General features: G+C 41.2%; 1 protein-coding gene across 5 annotated transcripts; it reads right to left on the reverse strand.

The window, feature by feature from the left end:
- LOC118589683 (zinc finger protein 39-like) lies at positions 1-17,915 on the reverse strand. 5 transcript variants are annotated; one of them, XM_036197171.1, is made up of 5 exons: positions 17,800-17,915; positions 16,479-16,643; positions 10,838-10,964; positions 3,838-3,930; positions 1-2,036 (listed from the first exon to the last, which is right to left on the reverse strand). In XM_036197171.1, the coding sequence occupies exons 1-5, from the start codon at positions 17,800-17,802 to the stop codon at positions 280-282; spliced, it is 2,145 nt and encodes a 714-aa protein (XP_036053064.1). In that variant the 5' UTR covers positions 17,803-17,915; the 3' UTR covers positions 1-279. The 5 variants fall into 5 exon arrangements, with proteins under 5 accessions (XP_036053064.1, XP_036053063.1, XP_036053066.1 ...); XM_036197170.1 differs by lacking the exon at positions 17,800-17,915 and adding an exon at positions 17,365-17,784; XM_036197173.1 differs by lacking the exon at positions 17,800-17,915 and adding an exon at positions 17,125-17,354.
- Positions 17,916-18,336: the final 421 nt, after the last annotated feature.

An 18,336-nucleotide genomic window follows, 5' to 3' on the forward strand; every position in this document is an offset into this window, starting at 1 on the left:
CATTTCTGTGGGCCTGGCAGAAACAATGATCATCATATATATGCACATTTTTCTGTAGGCCTGTTACATGGTCAGACTGACTACATAATAGAGACTGTGTTCCAAAGAAGACAGCCAACTTGTGCCACACAGAATTTTCTATATAAATGTAATGCTTGCTAAGGTGGCCTTCTCACAAAAAACATTGTCCTCAGTCATCACATTTTTAGAGTATCTCCTGTGTGTGAGTTGTCTGATGCCTGCTGATAGTTTCTGCTAAAAGGGCTTTCCACATTACACTCATAGGCATTCCCTCAGGTGAATTTTCTGATGCACAGTGAGGGATGACTTATGATAGAATGTTTTCCTACATTCTTGACATTCAAATCGTTTCTCACTTTCATGAGTTATCTGATGCCTGTTCAGGTATGATTTCTGGTGAAAAGCCTTTTTACATATCTTACATTCATAGGGCTTCTCACCTGTATGAGTTCTCTGATGTACAGTGAGATGTGACTTACTGTAAAATGTTTTCCTACATTCTTCACATGAGTATGGTTTATAACCTGTGTGGCTTCTTTGATGGACAGTGAGGGACGACTTATGAAGGAATGTCTTCTGACATTCTTCACATGAGTATGGTCTGTCACCTGTGTGATTTCTCTGATGCCTGCTGAGACTGGACTTCTGGTAGAAAGCTTTCCCACATTCTTTACATTCATAGGGCTTCTCCCCAGTGTGAGTTCCCTGATGCATGCTGAGGTGTGACTTCCGGTGAAAGGTTTTTCCACATACACCACATTCATAAGGTTTCTCACCTGTGTGTGTTTTCTGATGTACAGTGAGGTTGGATTTACGATTGAATGTTTTCTGACACTCTTCACATTCATATGGTTTGTCTCCTGTGTGAATTTTCTGATGGATAATGAGGTGCGACTTAGAGTAGAAAGTTTTCCCACACTCGTCACATTCATATGGTTTCTCACCTGTGTGAGTTCTGTGATGTACATTCAGGTCTGACTTACAGTAGAAAGTCTTCCTACATTTTTTACATTCATAGGGCTTCTCACCTGTGTGGGTTCGCTGATGTATAGTGAGGGATGACTTATGGTAGAAAGATTTCCTACATTCTTTACATCCATAGGGCTTCTCACCTGTGTGAATTCGCTGATGCCTGTTGAGGTGTGACTTCCGGTAAAATGATTTCCCACACATATGACACCCATAGGGTTTATAACCTGTCCTCTGATATCTCCTGAGCTTTGGCTTCTCGTTAAAGCTTTTTTCAGATTGATACATTTCATACAGCTTTGTTCCTCTGGGGACTCTCTGACGAACATTTTGCTGTTTCTGATGAAAAAATTTCTTACATTGTCTACATCTGGAGGATCTGACTCCTGCATGTATTCTCTGTTTTTTATGGTATGATTTCTTAATGAAGGTTTTCTCACAATCACTACACTTGTAATATTTCTGTACTTTGTGTGTTTTCTTATGTTTTGTGAGCTTGAACTTTGAACAGAATGTTTTCTTACAAATATTACATTCCCATGTTGGTTCCCTTACCCAAGTCATCTCTTGTGCATTAAGAGCAACCTCATCAGATGCTTTCCCAGACTCACCAACTTCACTGGAACTAGGTGCAATGTGGAACCTCTTACTTGTCCATAATGCCTTTGTGTTGCAGGTTGCTTCTTGCCTACAACATTGAAAATGCTGTCGAGTAGTCGGAGCTCTGTTATACAACCTATGATGCTGTGCATGCATGGGGGGCTTACTAGTTAGGGAGCCATCAAGTTCCTTTCCAGTCTGCATGTTATCAAGCTCATTAGGGGGAAGCCCATTCTGCCATACATTAAGTGCTGCAGGCCTCATTCCTGAAGAATTTCCATTCTTTACAGTCATATTTGAAACATTCTTTGATCTCACATTAAATATTTTTCCTAATTTAACATTCTCCTTAGTCGACGTGTTGCTGTTGGTAATTACAAGGTGCCACAAATGTCTCTCTTGATTGTCCTGGCTGGTTTCAGCCAGTTCATTTACTTTCTGGATATCTAAAAGAAAACAGAAGGAGCCACGCTCATATTACAGCAGGAAGATAAAGAATTGCCTTCTCATTCTCACTGCATTATGATTTCAAAATAAGATTGATACCTGATGTATATAGGTTTGTCCCCAGTGACTCTATCCATTAGACTTTACAATGTAAAATCACATCACTTCATTGATTGAAAATGTTTTATTCAGTTGAAACATGAGCTAGTTAAATATTCACCTGTGCTTAGCCGTATATTTCAGTACACTCATTTCCACCTGCTATTTTCCTGTTCCTTTATTCTAGTTCTTAATCGTCCCACTTTCCTTTCTTAACTGACTTATAAGGTCGGGTCCTTGTCAGGTAGCTATCAGCAGATGGAAGTTCATATGGTGTGTCTTTCACCTAATCAGAAATACAGTTTAGACTTAGGAAAGGATTGATACCTGTGTGCTTCGTTTTCACTTTTCTATGAGGAACCACAATAGAAACTTAGGGGGTTGGTTTATAAACACAAATGACGTTATTTTCACATGAAAACAGCTAACTCTATCCCTCCAATTTCCTAATCAAAATCTACTTTATGCTTCCTAGAACCCTAAGAGGGTCAGGAAGCTCCAGCCTACCTCCAATGGATTTCATTCAGGAAAGCCATCATTCTTTGAAATGTTTTTCTGGATATTTCTGAGATTCACAGAACTGTCATTCTCCACTTAGGTTAAGGTACATGTACCCATGCTTTGTAACTCTTTGCTTCTGGAAGCTTCTATTTTATATTAAGCTGTCTTCTACATTATAAATGTAGCCTTCTGTGTAAATCTATTGTCTTCAAATTAGTTCACAAAGAGAGACTGCTGATGAGAGACTTCTACACCCACACAGAAATCTCAGCGGTTCAACATGAGATCCTGCTGCAATTAAGTCTCTTCACATCAAAGGCCTACTTGTCCTGTCAAGCCTAGGTTTCCCCTTTCCATGCTGAGTCATTTGGTTGTGCTGAGTGTCCCTCACTTTCATGGATTCTGATTCTGTGGGACAGAAGACTTGATTCTAGGCTTCTTTTTCTCTTCTTCTCATCAATCACCTTGGTTAATGGCTGAATAACTATAATAATAAATATTTATGTTAACCTACCGATTTCCAAAGGACTAAGATCATGACCACTCTCAAGTCTATATTTTATGCCCACTTATGTATTAGGTATACCAAATTTGGAAAAAAGTAATATCAAGATTAAACTAAATGAATAATAATCTCCTTAAAATTCCCTTCCCTTTAGACTTTTCCTGAAATAAAAGTGTGTACTTTTATTTCTTGTTTTGTGATAAAACATTCTTTGTGACTCTTATCTTACAACCAAATAATTTGTGTGTTTAATTTTTTTCAACAAAATGTAAGCTCTTTATGTGCAGATGCCTGTTTAATTATTACTTACATGTCTAATTTTAAAAGTGCAATGTTTAGGAGATAACCAAATACCATATGATAAAAGAACTAATGGAGTCAAAAATGCCTGGGGTAGAAAACACAAATAATTGAGAACTTAGAGAAAGTAGCTAACCAGCTAACCAAAATTGTCTATGAAGCTCCATATAGTTACAGAAACTTGTGAACTCAAGAAAATATGTAGCATAAGAAAAAAGAGAGTAAAGGTTCATGTGAGACTTCTCCTTGGAGAATGTACCCAGGAAACACCTGATGTATGATACCAGCTGACCCCAAGACTAGGGCCAGAGCCATCAGTGAAAGCAGCTCAACATGGCCAATGGCTACTAGATTCTGGTCATCCTTGTCTGTTCGTCCAGGGTGCATTCACTGACCTGGCCGACTCTTTTCTGGGACTTCTTCTACTCTCCACGGCCCAGTTCCTTGCTCCAACTTAAAGATCACCTCAGGTTTGGTGATGCAGTGACCTGTTAATGAGAAATAATGTTAGACTGTATCAAATGCTAAGTCAAGTACACTGCAGAAAGATAGCGCCTTTGGGAACTGAGTGATTGCTAGACAAATCTGAACACTGTGTGTTAACTTGTGTCCTTCACGGTCTGCAATCTTGCCTTTATTACGTAAAGTTAAATGGCCTGAGAAAGAAAGCAAAGCTGGGGTTAGTGCAGACCTGTGATTTCAGAATCCTGAGAGGCTAAGACAGAAGGAATACTAGTTGAAAGTCTGTCTAAGCAACTTAATAAGAGCCTGTCTCAAAATAAAAAATAAACAGCGTTGAGAATACAGTTCAGTGACACAACACTTGCCCAGTATGTATATGAATCCCTAAATTAATCCCCAGCACTAAGGATAAATAAATAGGAAAAGGAAATCTAAGAATGAGTTTAAAAATACTTAAAGCAACACAATACAATTATATTTTTAAAGAAGGAAGGAAGGAAAAAAAAGAAAACAAGCAGACTCAGATATGTAGGAGACAAGGGTGACGAAAATCTGAAGTGATCTGGCTGTCAAGATCGGTTAGCAGGTAAAGGCACCTGGTACCAGGCCTCACATACAAGTTCTATCCCCAGGACCCGTATAGAGGAAAAAGAGCACCAAGTCTGCCAAGGTGTTCTCTGACCTCTAGACGCATGGCATGGCATATGTTTGTGCTTAAAAAATTTTAAGCAATCTGAATTTTGGAGCTAAAGCTCAAGAAAAACTTAAGGAAAACAAAAAAGTGGGTGCCTCCACAGCAGAATTGATTAAAGTTTAGAATCTTGTGGTCGGATTTTGTTTTTGTTTTGTTTTGTTTTTGAGACAGGATCTTACTATGTGACTCTGAAGTCTTGGAACCCACTATGTAGATCAGGCTAGCCAGATTTTAAAATGGAAAAAGAAACTAATTTTATTTATTTTTATTTTATCTGTGTGAATGTTTTGCCTGCATGTATGTCTATGCACCATGTGCACGCAGTGCCTGTGGATTCAAGGAGAGATGGCTGGAGCTCCTGGGACTGAAGTTACAGATGGTTGTTGAGTGGCCATGTGGGTATTCGAACCCCGGTCCTCTGGAAGAGCAGCCAGTGCTCATAACTGCTGAGCCATCTCTCTAATCCCCAATATTTTTTTCTTAATGAAGAACACCTTCAACACTTTTGGTTTAAGTATTTGTATGACTGGTGTTCAAAATAGAATAGAGAATGGATATAAAAAAACAAAACAAAACAAAATTCAGCCAGGCATGGTAGACTACACCTGTAAATCTCAGCATTCTGAGGCTCAAACAAGAAAATCAGGAGTTGGAGGCTAGCCTAGACTATGTAACAAATTCTAGGTGAGCATGAGCTACATGGTGAAACCTTGTTTCAAAAATCCAAACAATGGGAGACAGAGGTGATCCCAGGAGTTTGCTAGCCAGCCAGCCTAGCCTAAAAGTGAAGGACCCTGTCTCAAGGTATCCCAGTTGGGTTTGTTGTTGTGTTGTGTTTTGTTTTGTTTTGTTTTTAACTTGACAAAGGCTAGTTATCTGGGAATAGGAACCCCAATTGAAAGAATGTCTCCAAGGAAAGCTTGTGGAGAAATTTCTTGATTAGTGATTGATGTGGGAGGGCCCAGCCCATTGTGGGCTGTGCCAAACTTGGGCAAGAGGTCCAGGGGTGTATAAGAAAGCAGACTGCACAAGCCATGATTGAGCAAGTCAGCAGCAGCAGTCCTCTATGGTCTCTGCTTCAGTTCCTGTCTTGGCTTCCCCTGGTGATGCCCGGTAACCTGCAAGCCATCCATATAAAGCCCTTTATCCTCCACTTGTTTTTTAAGATACAAAGGAATAAGGAGAGAAAGAGGAACACACCTAACATCCTCCTATCCTCTAGCCTCCAAATGTTTATGCATGTGTGTGTGAACTTGTACATATGTACACAAGCACATATTCCACACACATATACACACCAAGTGTTTTTAACCCAAATAAATTATTTAAAAATGAAATAAATGATTTAAAAAATCCAAATTCAAGAGAAATATATAACCATCTAGATGCAACTGCCCAAAAAAGGTCCTGAGTTGTACTGTATATAATCGGACTATCAAAAGCAAAACATGCATTAGAGGAACACCAGAGACCAAGAGGAATCCCCCAGGTGAGGACAAAAGACTGACTCAAAGTTAAACAAAAACCAAAACCATTGCCAGCCCAGAATACTGCTTCTAGAGAGGTTAACTTTCGAAAACTGAGAATTGGACTTTCTAAAATAAACAAAAACTGAAAGAGTCCATCACCACTAGATCAGACTGTGGTAATTAATCTTGTCAACTTAATAGGGTCTGTGTGGCTTCTCCCAGGAAAGGATTAACTGAGGGGAGAAGCCCCTCCCCCAGTCAATGAGGTCTGAGGGAAAGCAGTGGTGTTTGCTGCCTTCCTGTCTTGCTGGTGAGTGCATTCATCTCTGCTGTTAGTGTCATCCTTTCCTGATAGCAGACTCCAGCTCCTCCAATTTCCAAATGGATCGAAAACCAGCAACTCCCAGGATTCTTTCAGGCTTTAAACGCTAGACGGAGACTGCTGAGGTATTTGGCCTTGTGGACTGAGAAGCTACTGGGTTCTCAGGCTCCCCAGTATATAGATAGCCATTGTTTGATTACCTTTCCCTATTAGCTGAGAGATAATCTAATAAATCTTTAATACACATACACACACACACACACACACACACACACACACACACACACTCACTCTCTCTCTCTCTCTCTCTCTAATGTTCTGTTCCTCTAGAGCAGTGGTTCTCAATTTCCTAATGTTGTGACCCTTTAATATAGTTTCTCATGTTGTGGTGACCCCCAACCATAAAATTATTTTCATTACTACTTCATAACCATAATTTTGGGGGTTTTTGTGGGTGGTGTTTGGTTTTTCAAGACAGGGTTTCTCTGTGTAAGTCATGGCTGTCCTATAACTCACTCTGTAGACCAGACTGGCCTCGAAGTCTCGGAGATCCACCTGGCTCTGCCTACTGAGTGCTGGGATTAAAGGCATGCCCTACCATGCCCAGCACTTCTAACTGTAATTTTTGCTACTGTTATGACTCATTAATAATATAAATCTCTGTGTTTTCCAATGGTCTGAGGTGACCCTTCTGAAAGGGTCATTCAAACCCCAAGGGAGTCAAGACCCACATGTTGAGAACCACTGCTCTGGAGAACCCTGACTAATACACAGCCCTACAGGAAATGCTTATGAGATGTTATACAATAAGTGTTATACAATAAAATTAAACAATGCAGCAGATACACAAAAGGAAAAGATGAAAGTGTATCAATACAAGAAAACCATTAAACATAAAAAATTAACACAGAAAAAAATACAGAAAATAGCCACCAAAAATGTCAGAAATACATCTTCACTTATCAAAAATATCCTTGAGCATAAATGACATATTTCTCAATAAAAAAATATAAACTGTTTGACTAGATGAAAATACTGTTCTTTTCTCAGTGACATGCTGCAGAAGAGAAAACCATTCACTAAGAAAGACATGTGGACTGAATAGTAAGGGGTGGATGTAACATGAAGATGGGAACCCAGAGCATCCAGAATTCAGACAGACTGAATCAAAACCTGTTAGAAAAACAAACCCAGACACTTCTAGAATATTGGCCACTGCTGAGGGATACCATTCATCTCACAGTTCACATTACTTATCAGGACAGGGCAAATGTTAAGAAATAAAGTAAGCCTCAACAAATTTAAAAAACAAACAAGCAAAACCCCTGGGTTCACAGTTACTGTCCTCTCTAATCACAATGAGGTAAAAGTAGAAGCTAAAGTAAAAAGAACATTATTAGCTATAGTGTTTGGGAATTAAACGTCCTACTGGATGGCTCCTGAATATGAAAGAAAGCAAAACCCAAATTTGAGAATGTACTGGAACAAATGACTGTTACAACTGCATCTAAAGCAGTACTGCAAGAGATCCCATGTGTGCCTACATCAAAAGCCAAACCACAAACAAAAACAAAAAAACCATTTAACTTTTGAACAATTTTTAATTAAAATTTTAAAAAAGACATCACAAGTGATACCACAGAAATCCAAAGTATCAGCTGGGTGGTAGTGACGAACACCTTTAATCCCAGCACTCAGGAGGCAGAGACAAGTGGATTTCTATGAATTCAAGGCCAGCCTGGTCTACAGAGCAAATTCCAGGACAGTCAGAGCTAAACAGAGAAACTCTGTCTTGAAAAAAAGAAGAAGAAGAAGAAGAAGAAGAAGAAGAAGAAGAAGAAGAAGAAGAAGAAGAAGAAGAAGAAGAAGAAGAAGAAGAAGAAGAAGAAGAAGAAGAAGAAGAAGAAGAAGAAGAAGAAAGAAGAAGAAGGAGAAAGAAGAAGAAGAAGAAAGAAGAAGAAGAAGAAAGAAGAAGAAGAAGAAGAAGAAGAAGAAGAAGAAGAAGAAGAAGAAGAAGAAGAAGAAGAAAGAAGAAGAAGAAGAAGAAGAAGAAGAAATAATCCAAAGTATCCTTAGCAAATACAATGAACATGATCAAACTGAAAAACATTTAAAGAAATAGGTAATTCATTGGACATACACAAGCTACCCAAACTCAACAGTGAAAATACAGTCTGACAGGATATTAATACATTTGAATCAGTAATAATAAGTCTGTCAACAAAACCCACAGCATCACGGGAGAATGTTTTCAAATGGATCATCTCCTATCCAGTAGTCTCTTTAATGAAATTATTGAGATGTAAAGACAGTAATACTACTCAAAAGTTACTAAAGCACAGTCATAAAGGATTATTACAATAAAAATTATAAGCTTCCTGTTGAAGCCACCACTGAGGGGCAGCAACCATGGCTGCAGGCTATTCCATGGTTGTTGGCCTTATCCCAGGCCACAAAGAAAGAAAGAATGTAAAAAAGCCGAGACGTGGCTGACAGTGCTGCTGTCTCACTAAACATACCAAAATTTTAAGGGAACGTGCAATTTTCTGCCCTGTGAGTGGTACACCATCAGACCTGCACAGTGCCTCCAAGGACATGCAAGTTCAAGAAGTGGGTGAGGATACACATCTGTGACAAGAGGAAGCTGGAGAAGCTAGGCAACATTCTGGCATCAAGAAGGACTAGATCTCTTTTGCCTATCCCCTTCCTTAATAAACCTTTATCACACCACACACACGCACACACACACTCACATCACACACACACACACACACACACACACACATCTCTCTCACACGCACACACACACACACGCACACACACACACATCTCTCTCTCACACACACACACATCACATACACACACATACACACACACACACCATATCACACACACACACCATATCTCACACACACACACACACATCTCTCTCACACACACACATCTCACACACACACACACGCACACACACACGCACACACACACCATATCACACACACCATATCTCACACACACACACACACATCTCTCTCACACACACACATCTCACACACACACACACGCACACACACACGCACACACACACCATATCACACACACCATATCTCACACACACACACACATCTCTCTCTCACACACGCGCACACACATCTCTCTCACACACACACACGCACACACACGCACACACACACACACACGCACACACGCACACACACACATCTCTCTCACACACACACACACGCACACACACCATATCACACACACACGCACACTCACACACATCTCTCACACACACACGCACACACATCTCTCTCACACGCACACACACGCACACACACCATATCACACACACACACGCACACACTCACACACATCTCACACACACATGCACACACATCTCTCTCACACGCACACACACGCACACACACACACACGCGCGCACACGCGCACACACACGCACACACACTCACACACATCTCTCTCACACACTCACACACTCACACACTCACACTCACACATCTCTCTCACACACACGCACACACACACGCACACACATCTCTCTCACACACACACACGCGTGCACACACACACATCTCTCTCACGCGCACACACACACACACACGCGCGCACACACATGCACACACACACACACATACACACACGCACACACACACGCACACACACACTCACACACATATGTAGTGTGCATATATGGGAAACACTGATGAAAGGAAGTGAGGACCACAAAACGAAGACCTCACTGTCATAGATGAATTCAATATTGATAAAATGTCCACATACTCAAACTGACTTACCAATTATCTGCGTATCAACAGCATTTTCACAGAACTAGAAAAAGCCAGTCCTATTCTTTACAGAGAAACACAAAAGGCCCCAGACAGCCAAAGCATTCTTTTGGAAAAAAAGAACAAATCTGCTCATTACATATGTAACCAACTGCACAGTCCTGGCATAGAAGCAGACAAACAGGCCAACGGAACAACAGAGAAAAAATAAGTCGGGCACAAAAGATAAACACTGCACATCCTTGTTTATATGTGGAAGACAAAGTTGTACTCAAAGAAACAGAGGCAAGAATGGTTGTCATAGCCTACAAGAGTATGTGAGGGAGGGACTGAGTGAAGATGGTTAATGCATGCAGGGGACAGCTGGGTAGCCAGTACGTAAAACTTTATTTTTCTGTAGCACAGGAGCATGACCATTGTTGAAAATGATTAAATGTTCTAAAATAGCTAACAGAGATTTAAATGTTCCCAATATAATGATGTGATATGTCTGCATAGACCTGCCAATTGCTGTAGGAAGGGTTATTTATACATACGTGTGTGTGTGTGTGTGTGTGTGTGTGTGTGTGTGTGTGTGTGTGTAAACAAATTTCACTGTTTTTACTAACAAAGGACGTGCTACTACTGGGGACTTTCACTCACCCAAGGACTCCAGGCTCCTGTAGGTCTCCAGCATCACATCCCTGTAGAGCTTCCTCTGAGCATCATCCAGGTCCTGCCACTCCTCCCAGGTGAAGTCCACAGAGACATCCTCAAATGACACCAAGCCCTGGAATGAAACATTTCTCCTCAACTCAAGCTTTTGGGGCTACCCAAAGCTAGGAATGTAGGAGTTTGCTCTTTGTGAGTGTATCTCATGCAGGCTGCATATTGGTTTATATTCTCTATCATGGGAGGGAAAAAATCACTACTATTTTATGCTTCTGTACTAATTTAGTAACACAAAAGACTACTACTACAGAATTTTCCATTCCTAACAAAAATGGATGGATTGTGTGCAATAAAACATGCACAAGACCCTGGATTCAATTTGCAATAATACACACATATACAAACTCTCTCTCACAAAAGGAAGAAAGAAAGAAAAAGAAAAGAAACCTTATCCACAAGTGGACTGGTAGTCTAGTCTGAATGAGGACAGAGGCACACCTACATCCTTGAAATAATGTTGAACAAAGACACATGTCAGTGCAGAACAGGGTGATGAGGACTGCTAAGCATCCTTGAGCTTATGCTTCACTGACAGCAGGCTTAGCTCTTCGACCTGATGAGTTCTCATGAGTAACAAGCCACAGAAGTCAAGTTGTAAAAGCACAAAACAATGGGCAGTTAATGGACCTATACGTAGACCCATATGTATGTGATTGTTCCTGGGTAATGGGGAGTTATAAAGTTATATGTTCAGGTGACTGACAACCCAGCAGTTCTGCATTTAAAGATGGTCTGATTCCAACAACTCGAGTACATTTACAGTAATCTTTGTATTTGTCTCTTAAATCTAAGATCTGCATTTTGAAAGCCATCTCAGGAAAGGAGGTCAGAGACGAATGCAAATGAATAATAATGAGAGAAGAAACCAGGTGACACATAATCTCCTGCATGGGGTATATAGCCTTTAAATACAGAATAGAAACCACCCTTAGCTAAGTAGCAATAAGACCAGGTGGGGCTACATGAGATCCTGTCTCAAAAAAAAAAAGAGAAAATAAAAGAATGCAGCTGTGGGAGCCCACAGAGGCTTCCTAGTGAGAAATTACTCAGGGTCAGAGAATCTGAGCTGGCTTTACCCAGCAGGGCTGCATAAGGAGATGATTTGGCCACAGACATGTTTACCAGGTGTTTGGAAGGGTCTGCACTTGGCTGTGTGGTATGCTTTGATCATGCAAGGGGTAGGTCTTTTGCCTCTCTCCTTGGAATACTATAAAAAGTCCTCTGAACAAACTTAGAGGTTGTTGGGTACTGATCTAGGCCCTCCTGAAGCTATCCTGTGTTTCTGTCTTTCTTCTTGATTCCAACTTTCATTCTATCTAATATTTCCTCATTTCTCTCTCCTCACCTAAGAACCCTTCAAAAGTTGGGAGTGGTCTCCCACATACAGCCAAGTGTGGTGGTGCACAGATCTCTGTTAAGTACAAGGCCACCCAGGGCTACATAGTGAGACCCCATGTCAAACAAGCAAACAAACAAACAAGTAGACATCCTTAAAAAAACTCATTCTAAAAAATGAAAAAGCAAAAACTCCAGAACTAAAATTTGGTAGTTGTCTGTTGTGCTTAGAGTAGAAAGATATATATACTTCCAGGATGTATACATGATTAGCTAAGTAGAAAGCAATTTTGTAAAAATTAAGGGGAAGTTGTGGTGATAGATTGTGTGCCCTGATAAACTTGCCTGAGGATCAGAGAAGCAGAACAGCCAGCCACTAGTTCTTACCTCTATGAAATCCTCAGCCTAAAGAGAGTGAGTTCCAGTTTCCTCACACCTTATATACCTTTCTCTGCCCAGATATCACTTCCTGGGATTAAAGGCATGTGTGCTTCCCAGTACTGAGATTAAAGGTGTGTGTTACCACTGCCTGGCTCTGTTTCCAGCATGGCCTTGAACTCCCTAGTGATAGGATTCAGGGTATGCCCCACCACTGCCTGACCTCTATGTCTAATCTAGTGGCTGGCTCTGTCCTTTGATCCTCAGGCAAGTTTATTAGAGTACAAATATATTACCACAAGAAGTACAATGAATATGATAGGTAATAGATTTATCTTAAAATGTACTATTGGGTTGGATAGTTTGTTTTTGAGACAGTGTCTCATGCAGTCCAGGCTAGACTCTGCATAGCTGACGCTGGCCTTGGACTCTTGATCCTTTTGCCTCCAGGGAATGTGAACCACCATACCCAACTAAACATACTATGTTTCTGTGATTAGACATGTGAGAACATTCAACTGGCTACTGGATATAGGATCTGTGATGGAAAGAAAATGAACCCCATAAGAAGTGGCACTATTAGGAGATGTGTCTTTGTTGGAGGAAGTATGTCACTATGGGGGTTGAGCTTTGAGACCTCTTATGCTTAAGCTATGCTCAGTGTGACCGACAGTTCACTTCCTGTTGCCTGTGGATCAGGATGAAGAACTCTCCTCTGCTCTTTCTCCAGCACCATGTCTGCCTGCACGCCACCATGTCCCCCCATAATGCTAATGGACTAAACCTCTGCAACTGTAAGCTAGCCCCAATTAAATGTTTTCCTTTATAAGAACTGTTGTGGTCATGGAGTCTCTTCACAGCAATAGAAACCCTAATTAAGACAGACCTAGCAATCAAAGGACAGTTTTAGCAGGAAAAGTAAGATTTCGCTAACAGCAGAACCTCAGTCATATGAAGACAAAAGAGTAAGTGAAATAGCTTCAGGAGAACCCAAGAGATTGTAAAAGTGAAAGTATCTGCAGAGACATTAACATTCAGTGACTAAGGAAGAGAATCGGACCACAGGAACTGAGAAATACTCTTAAATACTTATCTAGAAATAAAGAAAAGCTCAGTATTAAAAAATACGTTAATGTTTGTCACTATATTCACAGTTCCACTGGTGGGCATGTGTGATCTTGTGGTTATCCTCAAAGACATGGAAAAGGCATTTTTTATTACTTATTTTATTTTATGTGGATGGGTGTTTTGCCTGCATGTATATATGTGTACTACATGCATGCAGTGCCCACAAAGGCCAGAAGGCCTTGCATACCCTAGAACAGGTGTTACAGATGGTTGTGAACTGCCATGTCAATGCTGGGAATTGAACCCAGGTCCTCTGGAAGAGTACTCTATGTTCTTAACCACTGAGCCATTTAAAACAAAACAAAAAAAAAAAAAACAAAAAAAAAAAAAAAAAACACACACACACACAAAAAAAAGAGCCCTTTGTAAAGATTCTCAGCCCAAAAAAAAAAAAAAAAAAAATTCAGAACAGTCTTTCTTCTCATGATAAAATTTATATCTCTTAACAAAAAAGGCAGCATGACAGCCAAGGAAAAAGACGGAATGATAAGGATGTCCCGTGTCTTTCCAGGCAAGGTTTGGTAGGCCTGTAATCCCAGCACTTAAGGGGCAGAGGCAGGAGGATCCAAGTTTGAGGCCAGCCTGGTCTACATAGCAAGACCCTATCTACAAAACTCAAACATCAACATAAAGACCCACCTCATGAACACCAGCACTGTATAAGACATGCCAACCAAGTTAAAAGGGGAAAATGCAGATTATAATTTCCATATCATTTAGAAGTAAAACACCTGATAATCTCCTGTAAAGTATTTCAAATAGAAAATAAATTAAAACTATAAAAAATTGAATTCTACATGTGACACTATTCATACAACAAAATCACTGAAATAAAACCCTGGCCGTACTAACAACAAAAGTATGCAAGTATATGAAGGAAGAAAAGGGTGGGGGATTTAAAAAAAAAAAAAAAGCAAATAAAGAGAGTAGCATATTTATGGAGTAGAATTTTATATCATAAAGACACTGACTCTGTAGGTCAATAAGCTAATTTAATAGCAGTCCAATGGAAGCATCAAATTTTCATTAAAATTTTCAGTTTTTATGGGGAACTGAAGAAGCAAAAATGGGGTGTGATTAGTTATAGTTGCTTTCTCCAATCCAAGTCCCTCCCTGTGTTAGCTGCTTTGGGCTTCCATAACATGCTGCATTTTCTCAGTTCTGCAGGATCAAGACACCAGCTGATTCAGTTTCTGCTGAGGCCTTCCCAGATTTATAAAGGCAATTTCCTTGATGTGTACTCACACAGTGCAGTGAGAAAGAACTCTCTCCCTCTTCTTTTGAAGGCCCTCAGTCCTATAAGATTAGGGACTAGCACTTTTTCAACTGCAGCTAACTCCGAAGTGCCCTAACTCCAGATATAGTGACATTTGGTTTTAGTGGCCTCACCATGTAAATTCATCCACAGTATTTGCCATTCCTAACTTTGATGAAAAATCAAATGCCTACTTGTAGTCAATCCAATAATCAGGTTTAGAATTCCCCACTTAGCTTGTCTAACCAAACAGTATTGTCCACGTAGACCAGAGGACAACTTCAGATGTAGTTCCTCAGAGCCATCTTCTTTCACACTGTGGAATCCCTAGCCTCCTTCCTTAGAGCCCTGGATCCCAGATCCCCCCTTTAAATACCCATTGGTATAATATGTATATGGGGTCCTTTAAATAAAGACAATGGGCAGGGTAGGGTGAGAGGAATCAGTACCTGGTGTTCCACTTTGGGGATGCCCCTCTCTGTGGACTTCATTCTTCTGTCCATAACAATGGAGACAGTAACACACATTTGAGTGTGTAGGCCTCATCCTGAGCAAATCTGTAATGACGTAAAGGACAGAAACGCAATCCCTACCTCCTTCTATGAAAGTACAGGCCCCAGAGCCAAGGGAAGAAGTGAAAAGGTGATAGCCAATGACCCCAAAACAAACCATATAGTCTGGTTTTCAGTGATCAAGATTTCACATCTTTCAAGAAAGTTATTTTGAGTATTTTGCTTTTAGTATCCTTCACTGGAATTGCTCAACTTCATTTTTGGACTCTTCTTTGTGTAGAGAAACACAGTTAATTTTATTTTTGACCTTTGTTACTTTACTCAATTTTTTCATGTCATTTTTAATGAACACAGTGTCACCTCATCTCCAAACATATATGATTATGACCCTCTTCTTCCAATTTACATGACTTTTAGTCATTACTGCTGCCATGGGTCCTGGAGAGCACCTCTAGGACAGTGATAATAGCAGAGTGAGAATGGGTATGTCTTATTTTTCTTCTCAGGAAATAAAAATACTGATTTTTATTAAGTATGACATTAATTACAAGGGAAATGTAACCTTATGTTCCTACACTGTTCTCCAGTTTGTTTTCTGCATTTACTGAAATGGTCATGTGAATTTTTAAAAATTTATTTAGTGTATGTGCATGCTTGTGCCACAGAGCAAACATGGAGTCTAAGGATATGTGGAATTTGGTTCTTTCCTTTCATCTCGTCGGTCCCGGAGATCCAACTCAGGTTGTCAGAGTTGAGCACCTTTACCCACTGATCCATCTTGATGGTGCTCTTGTGGATTTTCGATTGTCAATTGCCATGGCATACTACATTAAATCATGTTTGACAAAAGATTATATATGTATTATGTGAGTATATATATATAATCTCATACTACTGTTTCTAGATAAGGTAAGGGAATGAAGACAACACACACACATATTACCTCCCACGGTTTCTTATTTACCTTCACTGGTGCCTTGTGTTTTCTTGCTCTACACCGCTGGGGCCATCTCCTGTGGCTGTAAGTGACAGGCCTCTTCTTGTAGCCTCTCTTCTGCTTTCCAATGTCAAGAGTTTGACTGGGGAGTTGACTCATGGAGTTCTCCACACAGTCCTGCTGCAAGTTCCTCTATAAAACCATACAGTGTTAAAGATGTGAGTGACTTAGAGCTACATTTACAGTGCAATGACACATGAACTAAAGCAAATTCAACAGAATGACCCTCAGTCTCCGAGAATGAGTCACACTATTATCTGTCTTGTGAGCTTGGCAAATGCAGCGCCCTGAGTACAATTTAAACCTTTTGTAAAATTGTCATAAAATCAAGTGCTAAAAATGCCTCAAGATAATCGCAAAACACACCACGTATTGACACAAGTTTTGCTATTTATAAACTTTTAAAGTTTCTTCCCTACATGTAACATAGTCTTAAGAAAACACTTGCAATAATATCAACTTAAAACTTACAAGTCCTGTGGGAAATCATGTAAATTACAGAACCTAGTCAAAGATGCAGGAATTCTAATTTGTTCTACTAATTGTTCTATTTGAGACTTTACAAAGTTAGGGAAAATGGGGATTTTTAAATGGGGTTTGAAAAGTTTCTAACCATTGCAAAGAAGCCCACAGATTCCTTTGACGCCCAGGGCCACACTTGGGACCAACTTCCTACAACGCTATTTCAGCAAGCACCACCCAATAACACAAACTGTGGCTTCATCCAGGGATTAATCTGTTCATGAGGCCAGAGCCATTGGAATGTCACAAAGCCCTCGCACCGCCCGAGGTGTGTTTTATTAACGTAGTCGGTCCAATCAAGCTGACAATCAAGATTGCCAAGCACACATACGAAGTTATGACGATGGAATACGATGTACATCGATCCATCGGGCTGGTGCATTGGGAGCAGAAGCATCGCTACAGCCAAGGACCCGAATTCGGCGTGGAAGAGACGCTGCACGTCCCTGCTCACGACACTCCACTCAAGCCAACACAATGAAAGCCTTCCAGATGAAGGGGAGGTCAGCGGATGCCCCAGCCCAGGCTCAGCCCACACCTCAGGCTGCTCTAGCGCCCAGGGCTGTCACCGCTAGACAATGGGACGCCAGACACAGCAGCGGTGGCGCCCGGGTCAGGACCGAGAGGAGAAGGGTGCGGCTGGTGACAAGTCTCCCCGCAGCGTCAGGGCGTGGGGAGGCTCAGCTGCGGCAGGACCGGGGGCGGCAGGGGCGCAGCTCAGCCCCGCACAGGCCTCCGGGAGCCGGTTCCCGCGGGCAGCACTCACCATGGCGCCCCCGTCCGCCTCGCTCAGCTGACAGGCCTGAGACGCCCAGACTGCCCAGCTCAGCTAACGGAGCAAGCGCTAAGATGGCGCGAGACAAAGGCCGGCGAACCAGCGAACCCGAGAAGGCCCGCCCCCGCGCCCGGGGTGCGAGCCTGATTGGATCGTATCTCAGTCCCCACCCTCCCCTCGTGCCTTGAGTGACCGCAGAGGGCACCAATCCATGGCTGAGTAAGGCAGAAGGCCAGACTAGCGACAGCTGCGTGTGTTTGTTTTGTTTTGTATCCGGTTTCTCGAGACGAGGTAACCTGCGCTGACCTCGAACTCATAACTGTCCTTCTGGCTCAGCCCCAAAGTGCTGAGATTGCAGGAGCCGACCGCGGTGCTCCCCTTGTCTGAAGCTGTCTGAAGATAAAGCTCACTCCAGGCGGATGACGAGGTTGGGGTTTAATCCCGTTCATAAAGTCATCCGAATGACGAATTCCATGTAGGAATATGTTATTCGCAGATGTAAAGAAAGACAGTTATTTTTAATTTTCA

The sequence above is a fragment of the Onychomys torridus genome, chromosome 8 (genome assembly GCF_903995425.1).
Source record: "Onychomys torridus chromosome 8, mOncTor1.1, whole genome shotgun sequence".
Lineage (NCBI taxonomy): Eukaryota > Metazoa > Chordata > Mammalia > Rodentia > Cricetidae > Onychomys > Onychomys torridus.